Here is a 21,119-nt window from a genome sequence, read left to right on the forward strand (position 1 = left end):
GAGAAGTGGGAGATTGAGTTCAATCCAGAGAAGTGTGAGGTGGTACACTTTGAAAGGACAAACTCCAAGGCTGAGTACAAAGTTAATGGAAGGATTCTTGGTAGTGTGGAGGAGCAGAGGGATCTGGGGGTCCATATCCACAGATCCCTGAAAGTTGCCTCGCAGGTGGATAGGGTAGTTAAGAAAGCTTATGGGATGTTAGCTTCGATAAGTTGTGGGATCAAGTTTAAGAGCCGCGAGGTAATGATGCAGCTTGACAAAACTCTGGTTAAACCACAGAGTTCTGGTCACCTCATTATAGGAAGGATGTGGAAGCATTGGAAAGGGTGCAGAGGAGATTTACCAGGATGCTGTCTGGTTTAGAGAGTATGCATTATGAGGAGAGACTAAGGGAGCTAGGGCTTTGGAGAGAAGGAGGATGAGAAGAGACATGATAGAGGTGTACAAAATATTAAGAGGAATAGATAGACAGCCAGCACCTCTTTCCCAGGGCACCAATGCTCAATACAAGAGGGCATGGCTTTAAAGTAATGGGTGGGAAGTTCAAGGGAGATATCAGAGGAGGGTTTTTTACCCAGAGAGTGGTTGTGTCATGGAATGCGCTGCCTGGGGTGGTGGTGGAGGCAGGTACATTGGTCAAATTCGAGATTGCTAGATAAGCATATGGAGGAATTTATAATAGAGGGATATGTGGGAGAAAGGGGTTAGATAGTCTTAAGCGAGGTTTAAAGGTCAGCACAAGATTGTGGGCCGAAGGGCCTGTACTGTGCTGTACTGTTCTATGTTCTTTGATTCTATGAACTTGGAAAGTACCTTTCTTCGCTTGGGTTCTTTTCAGGGATCCTGCTAAATAGTGGCCGTCCAGTAGTTCCTCACCAACTTGGAAGGTGTTAGGACACAAGAGGATCCCATCCTCGTCGCCAATTGTTGTGGAAAAGTATTAAATTACACGGACTCGGAAGGCATCTGCTTCATAAATCTTTATTGTAGCATGATATCATGGAGAGCTCAGACTCCTAAAAGTGGAGTTCTGCAGCTCTGCCCCACCAAGAGATTACAACCTTCATTTATCTTACAAGCGTACGTGACTAAGAGCATCCAAGCACAAATAGCAGAAGTGAGCAATCATGGCTTCAGTCTAGCACTTTTAAGGAACAGAGTACAATTATATCGCCACATCCTGCTGGGATGTGACAGACAGGACACAGAAGCCTGAGGCAAATTTCATCACCTAAATCCTTAGTTATCAGCAGAACAAAAGGTTACCCTCTAGCTCCCCTCCTGCAGAAATTCGAGAACATTCTCAATTTTCTTTCACGTTTCTCCCACAATAGGTTAGGACTTTATTTCCTGGAGTGCAGGAGACTGAGGGGAGATCTTCTGACCTCTCTCTGGGGAAAAAGTTGTCCCTTAGGTTCCTATTAAATCTCTCCCCTCGCAGCTTAAACTATGCCCTCTAGTTCTTGATTCCCAACTTTGGGAAAAAACTATGTGCTGTGTGTATCTATGCCCTGCATGATTTTAGTCATGGGATCGAATTTAAGAGCTTCAAGGTAATGTTGCAGCTCTATAGAACTCTGGTTAGACCACACTTGGGGTATTGTGTTCAGTTCTGGTCACCTCATTATAGGAAGGATGTAGAAGCTTTAGAGAGGGTGCAGAGGAGATTTACCAGGATGCTGCCTGGATTGGAGAGCATGTCTTATGAGGATAGGTTGAGTGAACTGGGGCTTTTCTCTTTGGAGAGGAGGATGAGAGGTGACTTGACAGACGTGTGTAAGATTATGAGGAGCATAGATAGTGAACAGCCAGCACCTTTTCCCCAGGGCAGCAATGGCCAATACCAGAGGATATCAATTTAAGGTGAGTGGAGGAAAGTTTAGGGGCAATGTCAGAGGTAGGTTCTTCTTAATATACACACAAAGAGTGATGGGTTCCTGGAACACACTGCCAAGGGTGGTGGTAGAGGCTAATACAACAGGGACATTTAAAAGACTCTTATATAGGCACATGGATGTCAGACAAATGGAAGGTTATGGGCTGTGTAGGTGGGTTAGGTTGATTGTGGAGTTGGTTTACATAGGTCGGCACAACATAGTGGGCCGAAGGGCCCGTACTGTGCTGTACTCTTCTATGTACCTCTATAAGACCACCCCTCGTTCTCCTACGCTCCAATGAATAAAGTCCCAACCTGCTCACCCTCTCTCCATAACCCAGTCCACTGAGTCCCTGTAACATCCTCATCAATCTCCTCTGCACGCTCTCCTGCTTAATGGCATCTTTGCTATTGCAGGGTGACCAAAACTAAACACAATATTCCAACTGCAGCCTCACCAACCTCTTGTACATCTGCAACATAACATCCCAACTCCTGTACTCAGTGCCTGACTGGTGAAGGCCAGCGAGCCAAATACCTTCTTCACCACCCTGTCTACCTGTGACACCACCCTCATGGAACCATGTACCTGTACTCCTAGGTCCCTCTGTTCTATAACACTCCCAGGGGCCCTACCGTTCACTGTGAATGTCCTACCCTCATTTGCCTTCCTAAAATGCAACACCTCACACTTATTTGAATTAAACTCCATTTACCATTTCTCAGCCCACTGACCCAGCTGATCAAGGACCCTCTGTAAATCCTGATAACTGTTTTCGGTGACATGTATTTAAGGTGAGGGGGGAAAGTTCAAAGAAGATGTGTGGGGCAGGTTTTTACACAGAGAGCGGTGGGTACCTGGGGTGGGGGTGGAGGCAGATACTATGGAGGGGTTTGAGGATGTTAGGCACATGAACATTCAGAGAATGGAAGGGTCGGGGCCATGTGCAGGCAGAAAGGATTCGTTCAGTTGGGTGTTCTTAGTTTAATTATGGCGGGTCGAAGGGCCTCTGCTGTACTGTTCCATGTTCTCTGCCTCGATGACTGTGGATAACAACGATGCAGCCTCGATGCCTGGTCGTCCCCATGGTGTTCATGACCGGCATCAGCGTGTGAGGAACAGTTACCAGACGTTGAGCCTTTCATACGTTTATTCAGCACATTCCCGAGCACACGAACAACCAGCTTCGTTCCCACAGTCCCAAGCAAGCATTTTAATCAAAACCCAGCAACCACACCAATTACTCGCAAAGCTTGCAGGATATCCGATTGTGGCTGTTCCGTGGTTACAGACTGAGCAAGCGGCAGAGATCAGATTCCGGCGGAAACAAACAACAAGTGAATCCCCCTCTGGCGGGGAAGGTGGTCCCCGGCCTGACAGACTTACAGCCTGTCCCCGCTTCTCCAGTGTGGGTCTGCGGAGTGTTCCTCCCTCCTCCCGCACCACAGCGTTAAACCCCGCACCCCCTCGGGATGTGGGGCTTTGGAGATGCGTTGGTGGGAACAGGGTGAATATCTGGGGAGAGAAGCTGTGGACAGGACCTTGATCTGTCCGTCAGTAGCCGGCTGTGGCAGACACGGGCCAGCCCGCCTTCATCAGCCCCGTCGCCGTGGGCTCGGACTGTGCTCTGACCTCCCCTGTGACAACATGTAGGGGAGAGGTGTGCGGGTTTCCGGGGGAGCCCTGTCCTCGGGCCGGATTTGGGAGCTGTATCCGCTCTCCCCTCCTCACTGACAGTGAAGGTGGGAGCGTTCGCCTCACCGTGAGCGGAGACCCCCGGACCCAGGCGGGGTGGGTCTGATGCTGAGGGCACAGAGAGGGTGGGGTGGGGGAGCTGAGGACTGCACAGCCCGAGCCTTATAGAGTGACACGGGGGGTACATTCGGTCCAGGGTGGGCGCGGGGAGGCGGCAGCGTCAGGCCGACTAACCCGGGGTTTCACAGCGTTGGCGGCAGCGCAGAAAGGAAGCGTCTCCGGGACCAGAGTCAGGGGTGTCCTGGCTCCGGGGATCGGGCCCCAGGGCCGAATGGTGAAGGGGGAAGAGGGGTGGGGAGGTACCGGAGGGTGTTGGTGATACTGGGGGCTCCGTGGGGTCAGTGGTGGGGGGGGGGGGGGGTTACAAGGAGTGTCCCGGGACAGTGGGAGTTTATACTGGGTGGACGCACAGGGTGACACCACTGTAGTTCTTCCAGTAATGACATCCATCGGGGAAGTTCCAGGCGCCCCACAGACCTTTGTACCGTCTCACTGTGTGGACAACATGCCCACCGGAGAGGTTCTGGGAGATATGTTCCGCCACCTTTAGTGGATCTTTCCAGCCGTCCTTCCCGTTCATTAAATGGTTGAGGCGGCTCTCGTCAACTGGCTTTGGGTCGGTGGTGTAGGAGACAACAATATTAACATTATTGAGCCTGAAGAAGTGAAAGCGGTTAGGGCCACAGACGCAGTGATTTTCATACCTGTGGACGGGATCATAGACCCGCACCGACCAACTGACCCAATCATATTTCTTTCCCAATTTATCCCGGACGTACGACGAGCATTCCCTGTTATCTCTCCCGCCCTTCTGCTCTATCCATTTCTTCACATCTATCTCCGCCTGCTCCGCAAACTCATGGATGCACCGATCGACCATGGATTTCATTTTGCCCTCGATTTCAGCCAGTTTCTGGTTCCATTCCGCCTCCAGCGCCTTTACATCGTTCCCAGTGATGCCAGCGTGTCCCAGAAGGGCGATCAGACCGATACAGAAGAGGTTCTTCAGTCGGGCGCAGATCCCCTCCATCAGGCGCCGGTTCCTCTGGTCACAGTTCATGGCGGTGTCCAGGATGGATTTGCCAAAGGCGCCGGTGTTCCCCATCACCCCATCATAGAGAGTATGGAGGTTCTGGTCTCCCTTGGTCGCGTTGAAGTGTTTGAGGAACTCTTCCTTCTCCTTCTGTCGGAACTCCGGCGCTGCGTCAAGGATGTTGATGTACTTTCTGAACTGGTTCTTGATGTTTTCCTCAATGGGGAAGTACTGGTTGTCCATCGTGCTTCTCTCGATCTCCCGCAGGACTTCCGAAATCTGCCCCGAGATGACATCCAGCTGGTTCCTGACGATCTGGAACTGCTCCTTCATGAAGGCCAGCTCCGGGCTGTCCACATTGCCCAGGGCGAGTTTAACAATGGCTGCGGCCACCCCAATGATGGGGCCCAACACCCCGAGTGCGGAGGCAAACTTCTCCGCTGATTCAATGATGTCCACCGCTGCCTGTGCGGCCTCCACAGCGGATTTGGACAGCTCCAGGGCATCTTCGGCAGTTTGCGACATGGTCGGTCACCTCTCGGGCACTGTGGTCACTTCTCGGGAATCTAAACAGAAAGGCAGGCTTTTATTGAAATGCCCACAAGTTGCCTGGGACGGTTGGTGCTGACTGCGGATATTTCCAGTTTTTCAGTGAAGGAAGTTCCAAACATCTGCAGAACACGAACAGCTGGAGGAAGTCAGCAGGTCAAGCAGCCTTACCTGTCTCTACCCACCTGGCTCCAGCTGTCCATCATCTCCCCCATCACCTGGTTCCATCCACAACCTCCCAGCCCTTGCCTCACCACCACACCCTTTCTACCGGCCATCTCCCCTCCACCCCCTCGACACTCTCCGTCCTGATGAAGTGTCTCCTCTCGAAACCTCCACCACCCCTCTGCCTCCACAGATGCTGCTCGACCCGCTGACTTTCTCCAGCTGTTGTTTTTTTTGCTGCTTTTAACAAACTGTTGGGTAACAAAGGTGCAGACTCCATCCATAGAACAGTACAGCACAGAACGGGCCCTTCGGCCCACAATGTTGTGCTGACATAGCTATTCCCTCCTACCCACAGAATGTCCATATCCCTCTATTTTCCTCTCATTCATGTGCCCATCCAAGACTCTCTTAAAAGCCCCCAATGAACTTGCCTCCACCACCCTATCAGGCAACGCATTCCAGGCATCCACCACTCTCTCAGTAAAAAACATACCCCTCACATCTGTTCTGCACCTACCCCCTCTCACCTTAAATGCATGCCCTCTGGTATTGGATCGTTCAATAATAGACAATAGACAATAGGAGCAGAAGTAGACCATTTGGCCCTTCAAGTCTGCACCGCCATTTTGAGATCATGGCTGATCCTCAACAATCAATATCCTGTTCCTGCCTTGTCCCCATATCTGTTGATTCCCCTATCGATAAGAAACCTATCTAGCTCCTTCTTGAAAGTGCCCAGAGAATTGGCCTCCACTGCCCTCTGAGGCAGTGCATTCCGCAAATTCACAACCCTCTGGGAGAAGAAGTTTTTCCTCACCTCTGTCCTAAATGGCCTAGCCCTTATTCTTAAATCATGCCCCCTGGTCCTGGACTTCCCCAACATCTGGAACATATTTCCTGTCTCTATCTTGTCCAATCCCTTAATAATCCTGTATGTTTCAATCAGATCCCCTCTCAATCTTCTCAATTCCAGCGTGTACAATCCCAGTCTCTCCAACCTCTCAGCATAAGACAGTCCCGACATCCCCGGAATTAACCTTGTAAACCTACGCTGCACGCCCTCTATAGCCAGGATATCCTTCCTTAACCCTGGAGACCAAAACTGTACACAATACTCCAGGAGTGGTCTCACCAGGGCCCTGCACAAATGCAAAAGAATCTCTTTGCTTTTGTACTCAATTCCCCTTGTAATACAGGCCAACATTCCATTAGCCTTCATCACTGCCTGCTGCACTTGCTCATTCACTTTCAGTGACTGATGAACAAGGACTCCAAGATCCCTTTGTATTTCCCCCTTACCTAACTCCACACCATTCAGATAATAATCTGCCTTCCTGTTCCTGCTCCCAAAGTGGATAACCTCACACTTATCCACATTAAACTTCATCTGCCAAGTATCTGCCCACTTACCCAACCTATCCAAATCACCTTGAATTCTCCTAACTTCCTCTACACATGTCGCACTGCCACCCAACTTTGTATCATCAGCAAACTTGCTAATGTTATTCACAATGCCTTCATCTAAATCATCAACATAGATCGTAAACAGCTGCGGTCCCAGCACCGAGCCCTGTGGCACCCCACTAGTGGGAAAAAGATATTGCTTGCCCACCCTATCTATGCCCTTCATAATTTTATACACTTCCAACAGATCACCCCTCAGCCTCTGCCACTCCAGAGAAAAGAGCCCAAGTTTGTCCAAGATAGCACATGCCCTCTAATCCAGGCAGCATCCTGGTAAACCTCCTCTGCACCCTCTCTAAAGCCTCAACATCCTTCCTATAGTGAGGTGACCAGAATTGCACGCAATACTCTAAATGTGGCCTAACCAGAGTTCTATAGAGATGTATCAGAACTTCTTGACTCCTATACTCAATACCTCAATTAGTAAATGCAAGCATTTCATAAGCCTTCTTAACCACCCTGTCTATCTGTGTAGCCACTTTCAATGAGTCATGGATTTGCACCCCAAGGTCTCTCTGCTCTTCAACACTGTTAAGGGTCTTGCCCTTAAGAGTGTACTGCCTCTTGACATTAGTCCTACTAAGGTGCAGCACCTCACATTTATCCGGGTTAAACTCCATCTGCCATTTCCCTGCCCATATCTGCAACTGATCTATATCACACTGTATCCGTCACCAGTCTTCTACACTATTCACAACTACACCAATCTTGGTATCGTCTGCAAACTTACTAACCCACCCATCAACATACTCATCCAGGTCATCTGTGTACATCACAAAAGCAGAGGTCCCAGTACTGCAGAACACCACTATTCACAGGCCTCCAGCCTGAATAAGTCCTTTCAACCACCACCATTTGTCTTCTACAGGCAAGCCAGTTCTGGATCCACACAGCCAATTCTCCACTGACCCCATGCATCTGAACTTTCTTGATTAACCGATGATGTGGGACTTTGTCAAATGCCTTACTGAAGTCCATATAGATAACATCCACAGCTCTACCTTCATCAGTCTCTCTCGTCACCCTGTTATAAAACTCAACCAGGTTAGTAAGACGCGACTTGCCCCGCACAAAGCCATGCCAGCTTTCTCTAATCAAGCCATTGGATCCCAGATGCTCATATATCTTATCTTTAAGAATTTTCTCCAGCAATTTCCCTGCAGCTGACGTGAGACTCACTGGTCTATAGTTCCCTGGATTTTCCCTTGTTCCTTTTTCAAGGTCTCCTTGACGTTTACCATAACCTTGGAGAGGGATAGGAGCAGACGATATGGGGAAGTATTTAACTGGGGGAGAGGGAATTATGATGCTATTAGCCAGGAACTTGAAATGTAAATTGGGAACAGATGTTCTTGGGGAAGTGCACAGCGGAAATGTGGAGGTTCTTTAGGGAGTACTTGCATGGAGCTCTGGATAAGTTTGTCCCATTGAGGCAGGGTAAGGATGGTAGAGTGAAGGAACTGTGATTGACAAGAGATGTAGGATAGCTTGTCAAGAGGCAGGAAGAAGCTTACCTAAGGTTAAGAAAGCATGGATCAGACAGGGCTCTGGAGAGTTACAAGGTAGCCAGGAGGGAGCTTAAGAATGGACTTAGAAGAGCTAGAAGGGGGCATAAGAAGGCCTTGGTGAGTAGGAACAAGGAAAACCCCAAGGTGTTCTATGTGTATGTGAAGAATAGGAGGATGACTAGAGTGAGGGTAGGACCGATCAGGGATAAAAAAGGAAACGTGCCTGGAGTCGGAAGAGGTAGGGGAGGTCCTTAATGAATACTTCACTTCAGTATTTTCGAGAGAGAGAGAGAGAGAGAGAGAGAGAGAGAGAGAGAGAGAGAGAGAGAGAGACCTTGACGTTTGTGAGGATGGCGTATGACAGGCTGATATGCCAGGGCGTATCAATGTGAGGAAGGAGGAAGTGCTGGAACCATTGAAAAACATTTGGATAGATATATCTCCGCGGCCGGACGAGATATATCCAAGGTTATTACGGGAAGCAAGGGAAGAGATTGCTGCACCTTTGGCAATGATCTTTGAGTCCTCATTGGCCACAGGAGTAGTGCCAGATGATTGGAGGGTGGCAAATGTTGTTCCTTTGTTTAAGGAAGGGAGTAGGGATAACCCTGGGAATTACAGACCAGTGAGTCTTACTTCAGTGGTGGGCAAATTACTGGAGAAGATTCTTAGAGACAGGATTTATGGACATTTAGAGAAGCCTAGGCTGATTTAGGGACAGTGAACATGGCTTTGTGAGGGGCAGGTCATGCCTCACAAGCCTGATTGAATTCTTTGAGGATGTGACAAAGCACATTGATGAAGGTTGAGCAGTGGATGTGGTGTACATGGATTTTAGTAAGGTTCCTCATGGAAGGCTTATTCAGAAAGTCAGGAGGCATGGGATCCAGGGAAACTTGGCTGTGTGGATTCAGAATTGCCTTGCCCATAGAAGACAGAGGGTGGTGGTAGATGGAGAGTATTCTGCCTGGAGGTCGGTGACCAGTGGTGTTCCGCAGAGATCTGTTCTGGGACCCCTGCTCTTTGTGATTTTTATAAAGGACTTGGATGAGGATGTAGAAGGGTGGGTTAGTAAGTTTGCTGATGATACAAAGGTTGGTGGTGCTGTGGATAGTGTAGAAGGTTGCTGTAGATTACAACAGGATATTGATAGAAAGCAGAGCTGGGCTGAAAAGTGGCAGCTGGAGTTTAACCTGGAAAAGTGTGAAGTAATACACTTCAGGAGATCTAATTCAAAGGCAGAATACAAGGTTAATGGCAGGACTCTTAGCAGTGTGGAGGAACAGAGGGATCTTGAGGTCCACGTCCATAGATCCCTCAAGGTTGCCATGCAGGTCGATAGGGTTGTTAAGAAGGCTTATGGAGTGGTATTGAGTTCATTAGTCGGGGTATTGAGTTCAAGAGCTGCGAGATGATGTTGCAATTCTATAGAACTCTGGTAGACCACACTCTGAGTACTGTGTTCAGTTCTGGTCGCCTCATCATAGGAAGGATGTGGAAGCTTTAGAGAGGGTGCAGAGGAGATTTACCAGGATGTTGTCTGGATTGGAGAGCATGTCTTATGAGGATAGGTTGAACGAGCTAGTGTTTTTCTCTTTGGAGAGAAGCAAGATGAGAGGTGACTTGATAGAAGTGTACAAGATGATAAGAGGCATAGATCGAGTGGACAGTCAGAGACTTTTTCCCAGCATGACAATGTCTAACACGAGGGGACTTAATTTTAAGGTGATTGGAGGAAGGTATAAGGGGGATGTCAGGGGTAAGTTTTTTTACACAGAGAGCGGTGCGTGTATGGAATGCACTGCTGGCAGAGGTTGTGGGAGCAGATACATTAGGGACATTTAAGAGACTCTTAGATAGACAAATGAATGATAGAAAAATAGGGGGCTATGTGGGAGGAAAGGGTTAGATAGATCTTAGAGCAGGATAAAATGTCAGCACAACATTGTGGGCCGAAGGGCCTGTACTGTGCTGTCATGTTCTATGTTCTATGTGAAATAAAGGAACTACATTAGCCACTCGCCAGTCCTCTGGGACCTCGCCCGTGGTCAAAGAGGACACAAAGATACTGGTCAAGGCCCCAACAATTTCCTCTCTCGCCTCCCTCAAAACCTGGGGTATATCCCACCAGGATCCGGGGAATTATCCATCTTAATACTGTTCAGGAGATCGAACACTACCTCCTCCTTGACCTCTAAATGCCCTAACATGTTTCCACCCTCAGTTCCAATTTCTGCTTTCTGCATGTCCCTTTCCTGGGTAAATATTGAAGAGAAATACTCATTCAGAACCTCACCCACGTCCTCTGCATCCAAGCAGTTTCCCTTCTTTATCCTTAAGTCCTACATAGACTTTAGTAAGGCCTTTGACAAGGTCCCACATGGAAGATTAGTTCAGAAGGTTCAGTCAATAGGTATAGGTATCCATGGAAAGGTTGTAAACTGGATCCAAAATTGGCTGAGTGGGAGAAGACAGAGAGTGGTTGTGGATGGTTGTTTCTCAGATTGGAGGCCTGTGACTAGTGGTGTGCCTCAGGGATCTGTGTTGGGGCCATCGTTGTTTGTTGTATATATCAATGATCTAGAAGATAATGTGGTAAATTGGATTAGTAAATTTGCGGATGACACTAAGATTGGAGGTGTAGTGGACAGTGAGGAGGGCTTTCAAAGCTTGCAGGGGGATCTGGACCAAATGGAAAAATGGTCCAGAAAATGGCAGATGGAATTTAATGCAGACAAGTGTGAGGTGTTGCATTTTGGAAGGACAAATCAAGGGAGGACACACACAGGAAATGGTAGGGCACTGAGGAGTGCGGAGGAACAAAGGGATCTGGGAGTTCAGATACATAATTCCTTGAAAGTGATGTCACAGGTAGACAGGGTTGCTTTTGGCATCCTGGCATTTATAAATCAAAGTATTGAGTATAGGAGATGGAATGTTTTGGTGAGGTTGTATAAGTCATTGGTGAGACCAAATTTAGAATATTGTGTGCAATTCTGGTCGCCGAACTACAGGAAGGATGTCAGTAAAGATTGAAAGAGTGCAGAGGAGATTTACAAGAATGTTGCCGGGTCTTCAGGAGTTGAGTTACAGGGAAAGACTGAGCATGTTAGGACTTTATTCCTTGGAGCAGAGAAGAATGAGGGGAGATATGATAGAGGTTTATAAAATGATGAGGGGCATAGACAGACTTAATGCAAGTAGGCTCTTTCCACCTAGATTCGGAGAGATATGTACAAGAGGACATGGCTTTAGGGTGAAAGGGGAAAGGTTTAGGGGGAACATTAGAGGGAACTTCTTCACTCAAAGAGTGGTGGGAGTGTGGAACGGGCTGCCATCTGATGTGGTAAATGTGGGCTCGCTCTTAACTTTTAAGACTAAATTGGATAGATACATGGACGAGAGAGGTCTGGAGGGGTATGGGCTGGGGCAGGTAAATGGGACTAGCCCAATAATGTTTTGGCACAGACTAGAAGGGCCAAATGGCCTGTTTTCTGTGCTGTAGTTTTCTATGGTTCTATGGTTAAATGGTCCTACCCTCTCCCTCGTCATCCTCTTATTCCTGACGTAGGTATACAATGCCCTTGGATTCTCCTTAATCCTACTTGCAAATGACTTTTCATGGCCCCTCCTGTCTTTCCTAATCCCTTTCTAGAGTTCATTTCTAGCACTTCTATAGTCCTCACGTGCTCTGTCTGAACCTAACTTCTGAAGCTTTACCTACTTGGCCTTTTTCTTCTTAGAACATAGAACAATACAGCACAATACAGGCCCTTCAGCCCACAATGTTGTGCCAACCTTTAAACCTCACCCGTCTACCTAACTCCTTCCTCTCACATATCCCTCTATTTTAAATTCCATATGCTTATCTAGTAATGTCTTGAATTTGACCAATGTACCTGCCTCCACCACTACCACAGACAGCACATTCCATGCCCCAACTACTCTCTGAGTAAAAAACCTCCCTCTGATATCTCCCTTGAACTTCACACTCACTACTTTAAAGCCATGCCCTCTTGTATTGAGCATTGGTGCCCTGGGAAAGAGGCGCTGGCTGTCCACTCTATCTATTGCTCTTAATATTTTATACACCTCAGTCATGTCTCCACTCATCCTCCTCTCCAAAGAGAAAAGCCCCAGCTCGCTCAACCTATCCTCATAAGACATGCTCTCCAATCCAGGCAGCATCCTGGTAAATCTCCTATGCACCCTCTCTAAAGCTTCCACATCCTTCCTATAATGAGGTGGCCAGAACTGAACACAATACTCCAAGTGTGGTCTAACCAGAGTTCTATAGAGCTGCAACATTACCTTGCAGCTCTTAAATTCAATCCCATGACTAAAATCATGAGGGGCATAGATACACACAGCACATAGTTTTTTCCCAGAGTTGGGAATCAAGAACTAGAGGGCATAGTTTAAGGTGCGAGGGGAGAGATTTAACAGGAACCTAAGGGACAACTTTTTCCCCAGAGAGAGGTCAGAAGATTTCTCCTGCACTCCAGGGAATAAAGTCCTAACCTATTGTGGGAGACACGTGAAAGAAAATTGAGAATGTTCTCGAATTTCTGCAGGAGGGGAGCTAGAGGGTGACCTTTTGTTCTGCTGATAACTAAGGTTTTAGGTGATGAAATTTGCCTCAGGCTTTTGTGTCCTGTCTGTCACATCCCAGCAAGATGTGGCGATATAATTGTACTTCGTTCCTTAAAAGTGCTAGACTGAAGCCATGATTGCTCACTTCTGCTATTCACTTCTGCTATTTGTGCTTGGATGCTCTTAGTCACGTACGCTTGTAAGATAAATGAAGGTTGTAATCTCTTGGTGGGGCAGAGCTGCAGAACTCCACTTTTAGGAGTCTGAGCTCTCCATGATATCATGCTGCAATAAAGATTTATGAAGCAGATGCCTTCCGAGTCCGTGTAATTTAATACTTTTCCACAACAACTGGTGACGAGGATGGGAGCCTCTTAGTGTCCTAACCCCTTCCAAGTTGGGGAGGAACTACTGGATGGCCACTATTTAGCAGGATCCCTGAAAAGAACCCAAGTGGAGTAAGGTACTTTCCAAGTTCATAGAATCATAGAACAGTACAGCACAGTACAGGCCCTTTGGCCCACAATCTTGTGCTGACCTTTAAACCTCGCTTAAGACTATCTAACCCCTTTCTCCCACATATCCCTCTATTATAAATTCCTTCATACGCTTATCTAGCAATCTCGAATTTGACCAATGTACCTGCCTCCACCACCACCCCAGGCAGCGCATTCCATGACACAACCACTCTCTGGGTAAAAAACCCTCCTCTGATATCTCCCTTGAACTTCCCACCCATTACATTAAAGCCATGCCCTCTTGTATTGAGCATTGGTGCCCTGGGAAAGAGGCGCTGGCTGTCTATCTATTCCTCTTAATATTTTGTACACCTCTATCATGTCTCTTCTCATCCTCCTTCTCTCCAAAGCCCTAGCTCCCTTAGTCTCTCCTCATAATGCATACTCTCTAAACCAAACAGCATCCTGATAAATCTCCTCTGCACCCTTTCCAATGCTTCCACATCCTTCCTATAATGAGGTGACCAGAACTGGAGACAGTACTCTAAGTGTGGTTTAACCAGAGTTTTGTCGAGGTGCATCATTACCTCGCGGCTCTTAAACTTGATCCCACAACTTATGAATGCTAACATCCCATAAGCTTTCTTAACTACCCTATCCACCTGCGAGGCAACTTTCAGGGATCTGTGGATATGGACCCCCAGATCCCTCTGCTCCTCCACACTACTAAGAATCCTTCCATTAACTTTGTACTCTGCCTTGGAGTTTGTCCTTCCAAAGTGTACCACCTCACACTTCTCTGGATTGAACTCAATCTGCCACTTCTCAGCCTAGCTCTGCATCCTATCAATGTCCCTCTGCATTCTTCAACAATCCTCTACACTATCCACAACACCACCAACCTTTGTGTCACCTGCAAACTTGCCAACCTACCCCCTCATCCAAATCATTGATAAAAATCACGAAAAGCAGAGGTCCCAGTACCGATCCTTGTGGGACACTGCTAGTCACAGCCCTCCAATCTGAATGCACTCCCTCCACCACAACCCTCTGCTTTCTACAGGCAAGCCAATTCTGAATCCACATGGCCAAGCTTGCCTGGATTCCATGCCCTCTGATCTTCTGAAGAAGCCTACCATGTGGAACCTTGTCAAATGCCTTACTAAAATCCATGTAGACCACATCTACTGCACTACCCTCATCAATCTGTCTGGTCATGTCCTCAAAGAACACTATCAGGCTTGTGAGACTTGATCTGCCCTCCACAAAGCCATGCTGGCTCTCCCTGATCAGACCATGATTGTTTAAATGCCCATAGATCCTATCTCTAAGAATCCTTTCCAACAGCTTATCCACCACAGACGTAAGGCTCACTAGTCTGTAATTCCTTGGACTATCCCTACTACCTTTTTTGAATAAGGGGACAACATTTGCCACCCTCCAATCTTCCGTACCATCCCCATTGACAACGTGGACTCGAAGATCCTAGCCAAAACCTCAGCAATCTCCTCCCTCGCATCGCAGAGCAGCCTGGGGAATATTCCATCAGGCCCCGGGGACTTATCTGTCCTAATATTTTCTAACAGCTCCAACACATCCTCTCTCTTTACAGCAACATGCTCTAGAACATTAACCTTACCAACACTGTCCTCAGCATCATCAAGGCCCCTCTCCTTGGTGAATACTGAAGAGAAGTATTCATTGAGAACCTCACCCACTTCCACAGCTTCCAGGCACATCCTCCCACCTTTGTCCCTAATTGGTCCTTCCTATACTCCCATCATCCTTCTGCTCGTCACATAAGTGAAAAATGCCTTGGGGTTTTCCTTAACCCTGCTCGCCAAGGCCTTTTCATGTCCCCTTCTTGCTCTCCTCAGCCCCTTCTTGTTCCTTCCTTGCCACTCTATATTACTGAAGAGACCTATCTGATCCTTGCTGAACCATGTATGCTGCCTTCTTCCTCCTAACTAGATGTTCCACCTCTCTTGTCAACCATGGTTCCTTCACCCTGCCATTCTTTCTCTGCCTCACTGGGATAAATTTATCCCTAACAATCTGCAAGAGATCCCTGAACATTGTCCACATCTCTATAGTACATTTACCTTCAAAAATGTCATCCTAATTCACAGTCGCAAGTTCTAGCCTTATGGCCTCATAATTTACCCTTCCCCAATTAAATAGTTTCCTGTCCTCTTTTCTTTGTCCATGATAATACTAAAGATTAGGGAGAGTGGTCACTGTCCCCTAAGTGAGAGGTCTATCACCTGACCCGGTTCATTACCTAATACTAGATCTAATATGGCATTCCCTGTAGTCAACCTGTCAACATACTGTGAGAGGAATCAATCCTGGACACACTTAACAAACTCTGCCCTGTCCAGACCATTGGTATTAAGCAAGTGCCAATCAATATTTGGGAAATTGAAGTCTCCCATGGTAACAACCTTGTTATTTTTGCACCTTTCCAAAATGTGTCTCCTGATCCACTCCTCAGCATCCTGGCTGCTACCGGGCAGCCTATAGAATACTCCCAGTGGATTAACTGCTCCTTTCTTGTTCCTAACTTCCGCCTATACTGACACTAGAGAGGATCCTTCTACATTATCCACCTTTCTGCAGCTGTAATCATCTGATCACTAAAAGTTGCCTCACAGGTGGACAGGGTAGTTAAGAAAGCTTATAGGATGCTAGCTTTCATAAATCAGGGGATCGAGTTTAAGAGCTGTGAGGTAATGATACAGCTCTAGAAAACTCTGGTTAGACCACTCTTGGAGTACTGAGTCCAGTTCTGGTCGCCTTGTTATAGGAAGGATGTGGAAGCGTTGGAAAGGGTGCAGAGGAGATTTACCAGGATGCTGTCTGGTTTGGAGAGTATGGATTATGAGGAGAGACTAAGAGAGCTGGGGCTCTTCTCGTTGGAGAGAAGGAGGATGAGGGGAGACATGATAGAGGTATACAAAATATTAAGAGGAATAGATAGAGTAGACACAGCGCCTCTTTCCCAGGGCAGCAATGCTCAATATTGCCTCTGACGATGATCTTTGCGTCGTTGATGGAGACGGGAGAGGTTCCAGAAGATTGGAGGGTTGCGGATGTTGTTCCCTTTTTCAAGAAAGGGAGTAGAGAGAGCCCAGGAAATCATAGACCAGTGAGTCTTACCTCAGTGGTTGGTAAGTTGATGGAGAAGATCCTGAGGGACAGAATTAATTAACATTTGGAGAGGTATACTATGATTAGGAATAGTCAGCATGGCTTTGTGAAGGGCACGTCCTGCCTTACGAGCCTGATTGAATTTTTTGAGGCTGTGACTAAACATATCGATGAAGGAAGAGCAGTAGATGTAGTGTATATGGATTTCAGCAAGGCATTTGATAAGGTACCCCATGCAAGGCTTATTGAGAACGTAAGGAGGCATGGGATCCAAGGGGACACCACAGAAGGCAAAGAATGGTTGTTGAAGGGTCATATTCTGCATGGAGGTCGGTGACCAGTGGTCTGCCTCAGGGATTGGTATTGGTATTGGTTTATTATTATGACTTGTACCGAGGTACAGTGAAAAACTTGTCTTGCAAACCGATCTTACAGGTCAATTCATTACACAGTGCAGTTACATCAAGTTAGTACAGAGTGCATTGATGTAATACAGGTAAAAACAATAACAGTACAGAGTAAAGTGTCACAGTTACAGAGAAAGTGCAGTGCAATAAGGTGCAAGGTCACAACAAGGTAGACTGTGAGGTCATAGGTCATAGTCTATCTCATTGTATAAGGGAACTGTTCAATAGTCTTATCACTGTGGGGTAGAAGCTGTCCTTAAGTCTGGTGGTACGTGCCCTCAGGCTCCTGTATCTCCTACCCGATGGAAGAAGAGAGAAGAGAGGATGTCCCAGGTGGGTGGGGTCTTTGATTATGCTGGCTGCTACACCAAGACAAGAAGTAAAGACAGAGTCCAAGGAGGGGAAACTGGTGTCCGTAATGCGCTGGGCTGTGTCCACAACTCTCTGCAACTTCTTGCAATCTTGAGCAGAGCAGTTACTATATCAAGCCGTGATACATCCTGATAGGATGCTTTCTATGGTGCATTGGTAAAAGTTGGTGAGAGTCAAAGGGGACAAACCAAATTGCTTTAGCCTCCTGAGGAAGTAGAGGCGCTGGTGAGCTTTCTTGGCCATGGCATCCACGTGGTTTGTCCAGGACAGGTTGTTGGTGATGTTCACTCCCAGGAACTTGAAGCTGTCAACCCATCGACCTCAGCACCATTGATGTAGACAGGTATATGTACACCGCCCCCTTTTCTGAAGTCAATGACCAGCTCTTGTTTTGTTGACATTGAGGGAAAGGTTGTTGTCATGACACCATTCCACTAAGCTCTCTATCTCCTGTACTCCGATTCATCACTGTTTGAGATACGTCCTACATCTGATACGGATCTGTTCTGGGACCCTTATTCTTTGTGATTTTTATAAATGACCTGGATGAGGAAGTGAAGGGATGAGTTAGTAAGTTTGCGATGACACAAAGGTTGGATGTGTTGTGGATAGTACAGAGGGCTGTCAGAGGTTACAGAGGGACATAGATAGGATGAAAAGTTGGGCTCAGAAGTGGCAGATGCAGTTCAACCCAGATTCGTGTGAAATGGTTCATTTTGGTAGGTCAAATATGATGGCAGAATATAGTATTAATGGTAGGACTCTTGGCAGTGTGGAGGATTAGAGGAATCTTGGGGTTCAAGTCCATAGGACGCTCAAAGCGGCTGCGCAGGTTGACTCTGTGGTTAAGAAGGCATATGGTGTATTGTCCTTCATCAGTCGTGGAATTGAATTTAGGAGCTGAGAGGTATTGTTGCAGCTATATAGGACCCTGGTCAGACCCCGCTTGGAGTACTGTGCTCAGTTCTGGTCACCTCACTACAGGAAGGATATTGAAGCCATAGAAAGGGTGCAGAGGAGATTTACAAGGATGTTGCCTGGAATGTGGACCATGCCTTATGAAAGCAGGCTGAAGGAACTCGTCTTTTTCTCCTTGGAGAGACAAAGGATAAGGGGGAACCTGATAGAGGTGTATAAGATGAGAGGTATTGATCAGGTAGATAGTCAGAGGCTTTTCCCCAGGGCTGAAATGGTGGCCACAAGAGGACATAGGTTTAAGGTGCTGGGGAGCAGGTACACAGGAGATGTCAGGGGTAAGTTTTTTACTCAGAGAGTGGTGAATGCATGGAATGGGCTGCCGGAAGTGGTGGTGGAGACTGATACAAGAGGGTCTTTCAAGAGACTGTTAGATAGGTACATGGAGCTGAGTAAAATAGAGGGCTATGGGTAAGCCTAGTAATTTCTAGGGTAGGGACATGTTCAGCACAGCTTTGTGGGCCAAAGGGCCCAAATTGTGCTGTAGTTTTTCTATGTTTCTCTGTTTCTATGTAGTGGGCCGGATTTCAAATAACAATGTGTTGGAGGCAAAAAGGAGATAGTGAGCTCAGTGACATGGTGTCATGACAACAACCTTTCCCTCAATGTCAGCAAAATAAAAGATCTGGTCATTGACTTCAGGAAGTGGGTGGTACACACACTCCTGTTTACATCAATGGTGCGGAAGGGCATCAGTGCCTCTACTTACTCAGGAGGCTAAAAAAATTCGGCATTTCCTTGTTGACACTCACCAACTTTTATCGATGCACCATAGAAAGCATCCTATCTGGATGCACCATGACTTGGGATGGCAACTGCTTTGCCCGGGACCGCAAGAAACTGCAGAGAGTTGTGGACACAGCTCAGCACATCACGGAAACCAGCTTCCCCTCCATGGACTCTGTCTATACTTATCGCTGCCTCGGTAAAGCAGCCAGCATAATCAAGGATGCCACCCACCTCGGACATTCTCTATTCTCCCCCCTCCTGTCCGGCAGGAGATACAAAAGCCTGAAAGCACATATCACCAGGGTCAAGGACAGCTTCTATCCCGCTGTTATAAGACACATGAACAGTCCTCTTGTACAATAACATGGACTCTTGGTCTGTCGATCTATCTCATCAAACCCCTTGAACAGTATTTGTCTACCTGCACTGCACCTTCTCCGCACTGTAACACAATATATAATTATACATTCTATTGTTGCTTTTCCCTTTGTATTACCTTGATGTACTGATGTTTGGAATGATCTGTCGGGATGGCATGCAACACAAAGCTCTTCACTGTGCCATGGTACATGTGACAATAAACCAATTCCAATTCTACACCAAGCCAACAAGAATCAGAAGAAGCCACTCGGATGCTCCACCTTACTGTTAGAGATTTTTACATATTAAGGGGACCTCGGGAAATTGGGTTTGTGCAGCCAAGCAGTGGTGCGGTGAAAGATTAGCCACTGTCTCATCTCCATCCTGGGGTCCCACACTCCCTGCACCATCCCACACAATCTGGTCCCATCTCCCCTTCACTGCTGACCACCAGTCAAATCACACCCTCCTGTGAAACAACAACTCCTCTCCTACCACAGATGCTGCTCGACCCGCTGAGTTCCTCCAGCAGTTCGTTTGTTGCTCCAGGTTCCAGCGTCTGCTGTCTTCAAATCTCACTCTCTGTTCTGAGATTTGGAGACCTGAGACGTAAACTCCCTCCCTCTACGCAGATCCTGTTCAACCAGCTGAGTGGTTCCAGCATTTCCTGTTTTTGTTTCAAATCCCCCTTCTCCCTCCCTCCATCCCTCCCTCCCCACAGACTTTATCCCGGATTAATACCACTCCCCCCTCCCTCCCTCCCCAGACCCTCACTTTCCCAACCAGAGTTCTCCCATTCCCAGCAACTCCCCAGCAGACTGAAACACTTGGGCATTGTATTCTCGAGACACATTTACAGCAGCCAGAGGCAAGCAGTGCTTGGATCAGAGACCGAGGGAGGAGCTGAGCGCCAGCCGAGTGTTGGACGGGCTGTGCTGAGGGTGAGCTGGGACTGTACCTGACTGCGTTCCGAGTGCCACTCTCTCCCTCCCCATGAAACAGGTGCCTTTTCTGGGGACAATCCACGCCCTGACGATGGAACAACTGCTATCAGCAGCTTGTGTTCCAGTGAACTTTGGTGAGGAGGCGGTGCCGCAGCCACCGGTCCAACCCTGCCAAGGAATGCAGAAATTTAACCCTCACCAACACATCGTTGGCCTCAACACTCAGCCAGCCGGGCCTCACCAAAGCCTTGCACCAATCCCACCCCAGCCCATCCCCACCAATCCCACCCCAGCCCATCCCCACCAATCCCAACCCAGCCTATCCCCAACAATCCCACCCCAACCCATCCTGCAGCACACCACTGGTCACACAGCACCCACCCTGAGGAGCACGACTGGTCACCACAGTGGGCCCAGTACTGACCCTGGGGAACACCACTGGTCACACAGCACCCATCCTGGGGAGCATGACTGGTCACAGGCCTCCACTACTTCCCTCGCGACTGCCCTTTGCCTCCTACACCTAAGCCAATTTTACATCTAACTGCCGAGCTCACCCTGGACCTCATGTGTTCCAAGCTTCCAGACCAGACCAGTCCACATGGACAACATCTACTGCTCTGCCATTGTCATTTCTCTTGGTCACCTCTTCACAGAACGTGGGATGTGATTTCCCATACACAAAGCCATGCTGACTATCCCTCGTCAGTCCTTTCTTTTCCAAATGCAAATAAACCCTGTCCATCAGAATTTCCTCCAGTAACATTCCCACCACTG

The 21,119-nt window shown here is 47.8% G+C and overlaps 2 protein-coding genes across 2 annotated transcripts in view; both read right to left on the minus strand.

Annotated features, from left to right (window-relative positions):
* The window catches only part of LOC127571031 (plectin-like), a 133,685-nt gene extending 113,709 nt beyond the window's left edge, over positions 1 to 19,976 (minus strand). Inside the window, exon 1 of the mRNA XM_052017021.1 lies at positions 19,894 to 19,976. The gene's annotated coding sequence lies outside the window, so the exon portion shown is untranslated. The remainder of the gene's footprint in view (positions 1 to 19,893) is intronic.
* Positions 966 to 20,476, minus strand: LOC127571035 (protein rapunzel-like). Its single transcript, XM_052017030.1, has 2 exons — positions 20,357 to 20,476; positions 966 to 5,231 (listed from the first exon to the last, which is right to left on the minus strand). The coding sequence occupies exon 2, from the start codon at positions 5,188 to 5,190 to the stop codon at positions 4,024 to 4,026; it is 1,167 nt and encodes a 388-aa protein (XP_051872990.1). The 5' UTR covers positions 5,191 to 5,231; positions 20,357 to 20,476; the 3' UTR covers positions 966 to 4,023.
* Positions 20,477 to 21,119: the final 643 nt, after the last annotated feature.

The sequence above is a fragment of the Pristis pectinata genome, chromosome 5, assembly GCF_009764475.1.
Source record: "Pristis pectinata isolate sPriPec2 chromosome 5, sPriPec2.1.pri, whole genome shotgun sequence".
Lineage (NCBI taxonomy): Eukaryota > Metazoa > Chordata > Chondrichthyes > Rhinopristiformes > Pristidae > Pristis > Pristis pectinata.

Bases quoted from the DNA above. Each gene is read 5' to 3' on its own strand.
- LOC127571035 (XM_052017030.1), bottom strand. From the start codon at position 5,190: ATGTCGCAAACTGCCGAAGATGCCCTGGAGCTGTCCAAATCCGCTGTG.